Source organism: Pinus tabuliformis, chromosome 3_1 (genome assembly GCF_031772625.1).
Source record: "Pinus tabuliformis cultivar Carrire ecotype Pingquan chromosome 3_1, CPIR1, whole genome shotgun sequence".
Classification (NCBI taxonomy): Eukaryota; Viridiplantae; Streptophyta; class Pinopsida; order Pinales; family Pinaceae; genus Pinus; species Pinus tabuliformis.
This window is the reverse complement of record NC_142301.1, coordinates 400,955,332-400,957,062: the sequence shown is the minus strand read 5'-3', so window position 1 is coordinate 400,957,062 and position 1,731 is coordinate 400,955,332. Positions and strand designations below refer to the sequence as shown.

At 39.3% G+C, this 1,731-nt stretch overlaps 1 protein-coding gene across 1 annotated transcript; it reads right to left on the bottom strand.

The window, feature by feature from the left end:
* Positions 1 to 467: 467 nt before the first annotated feature.
* LOC149187425 (uncharacterized) lies at positions 468 to 1,408 on the bottom strand. The gene is made up of 2 exons (XM_089412809.1): positions 999 to 1,408; positions 468 to 875 (listed from the first exon to the last, which is right to left on the bottom strand). Exons 1-2 carry the CDS (start codon positions 1,263 to 1,265, stop codon positions 492 to 494), a joined length of 651 nt encoding a protein of 216 aa, XP_089268935.1. The 5' UTR covers positions 1,266 to 1,408; the 3' UTR covers positions 468 to 491.
* Positions 1,409 to 1,731: the final 323 nt, after the last annotated feature.

The window sequence follows — 1,731 nt, the reverse complement described above, 5'->3', positions numbered from 1 at the left end:
TAAATGGTGCAATTCTAATATTCACTTAAACCCAATTCCCTTGAATCAAATGCCTTGTCACTTTTGTAAATATGTTTTCTCCTCCTCCATTTTCGCTGAATCAAATCATGCCATGTCTAAAATAGTTTTTCTCTTGCTTCATTTCCCCGGGTATTATAATGAAAATAAACAGTATATACTATATCCTCAGTTCGGTTCAGAGAGCCCATGTTTTGCATTGGAGCCCCCAAAGTGTGACCCAATTTCTTGATTCTAAGAGAATTACAAGAAATGATAGGAAATTGAGGTGGCTGTTAACAAGCTTCGCATAAAAATTATTACTCATAATCCTCCAAAATATGTTATAGGATTGCCATAAAAAAAAAGCCACATGTGAAACGAAAGTAATTTGCAACACTCATGCCATAGCTCCTATGCATCAGAACGAAGCAAACTCCAACTGTCCGAATGCAATTTTCTTATTTCAGATCAAGAACAGGATATTGTAACAACTAATAACACAATTTAAGTCTACATTCTAGAGAACTCTGGATGTGAGAAGGATCCTGAGAAATATAGTCTCTCAAGTTGACATGGAAGAATACAAGCACAAAAAACTTTCCTGTAAAAACCTGTGAACTCTCTATATCTAAACCATGATTTTCAAGCTCCTCTAGAATCCTCCACATATGTCTCGGCCCCCTCTGACTAATGATGTTGATAATTGCATCCCTGCCATAAAACTCCATGGCTACCTTCATCTCTTTGTTTTCGCTTGTTGTTTTCCCAGATTGGATTGCCAGCATATTGTCTTTCTTTCTCTTCAGTCGATGCAAATGTTCCTCGAGCTTTCTAATGTAATTGACGGTTTCCTCAAATAATCGACATCTGTCAAGCTGGATCAACATCAAGAAACAGAAAACAATTTAGGTGAATTTAGAATCAGATGTTTTTGTACATACAATACGGAGTCTTGAAGGGCAGCTGCAGTCGTGGAAGCTGTCTAATGTTGTAATTACCTTGACAGAATTAGCGGGCAACAGAGACTCCAGCTGTGTACACAAAGATTTCATTCGCTTCCTGCGCATTTTTTCTGCAAATATTTGGCTTTCTTTGTTAGAAAATTGCATCATATGATCTACATCTCGCCATACTTTTTCTTGAAGATCATTATAGTCCTCCGACGTGGCTAAATCTGCTTCAGATGGACGCTTTCTGGAACCAGTAACTCGGTAATCGACCTGCCCATCCCACTGTGGAACATTTGACGTGTAATTGGATGCCATAATTAATTACCAAGATGGAGGCCGCTTGATACTCAGAGACTCACAGTACTTACTCCTGATGAACGAGTGGTGTTATATTATGCTCTGAAATGCGTTAAAGCGTGTCATCTCCTGTTTAGACATGTTGTGAGGACCCTGGATGAGGGCCCTTCACTGCGACCCGGATAAGAAATCTGAGCCTATTTTATTGGAAGCAATTCAAAAAGGCGTCACACGCCATAAAATTACAATCCAGCACGTTCTGTAATTAAAATACGGCACGTGTTATAATAAGTGATATCTCAGTTGCACTAGTCCCTGCACCCGTAGTCTGAAAAGGCGGTTGCTATTTCCACCTTTATAGCTTGATAAATGTCTGTTTTTCATCCCTCTTTATGTCAACATTCGATGGATGCGTGGTTGGGAACATGTCAGGACACAAAGATGATAGGTCTCTGGGCTGTAAAGGACAGACATTTATGAAGCT

What these genes read in the sequence shown, in the direction of transcription:
- LOC149187425 (XM_089412809.1), bottom strand. Translation starts at nt 1,265, where the DNA reads ATGGCATCCAATTACACGTCAAATGTTCCACAGTGGGATGGGCAGGTC. An exon ending in TGCCCGCTAATTCTGTCAAG is followed by an intron (nt 876 to 998) that starts GTAATTACAACA and finishes ATGTTGATCCAG; the next exon opens with CTTGACAGATGTCGATTATT.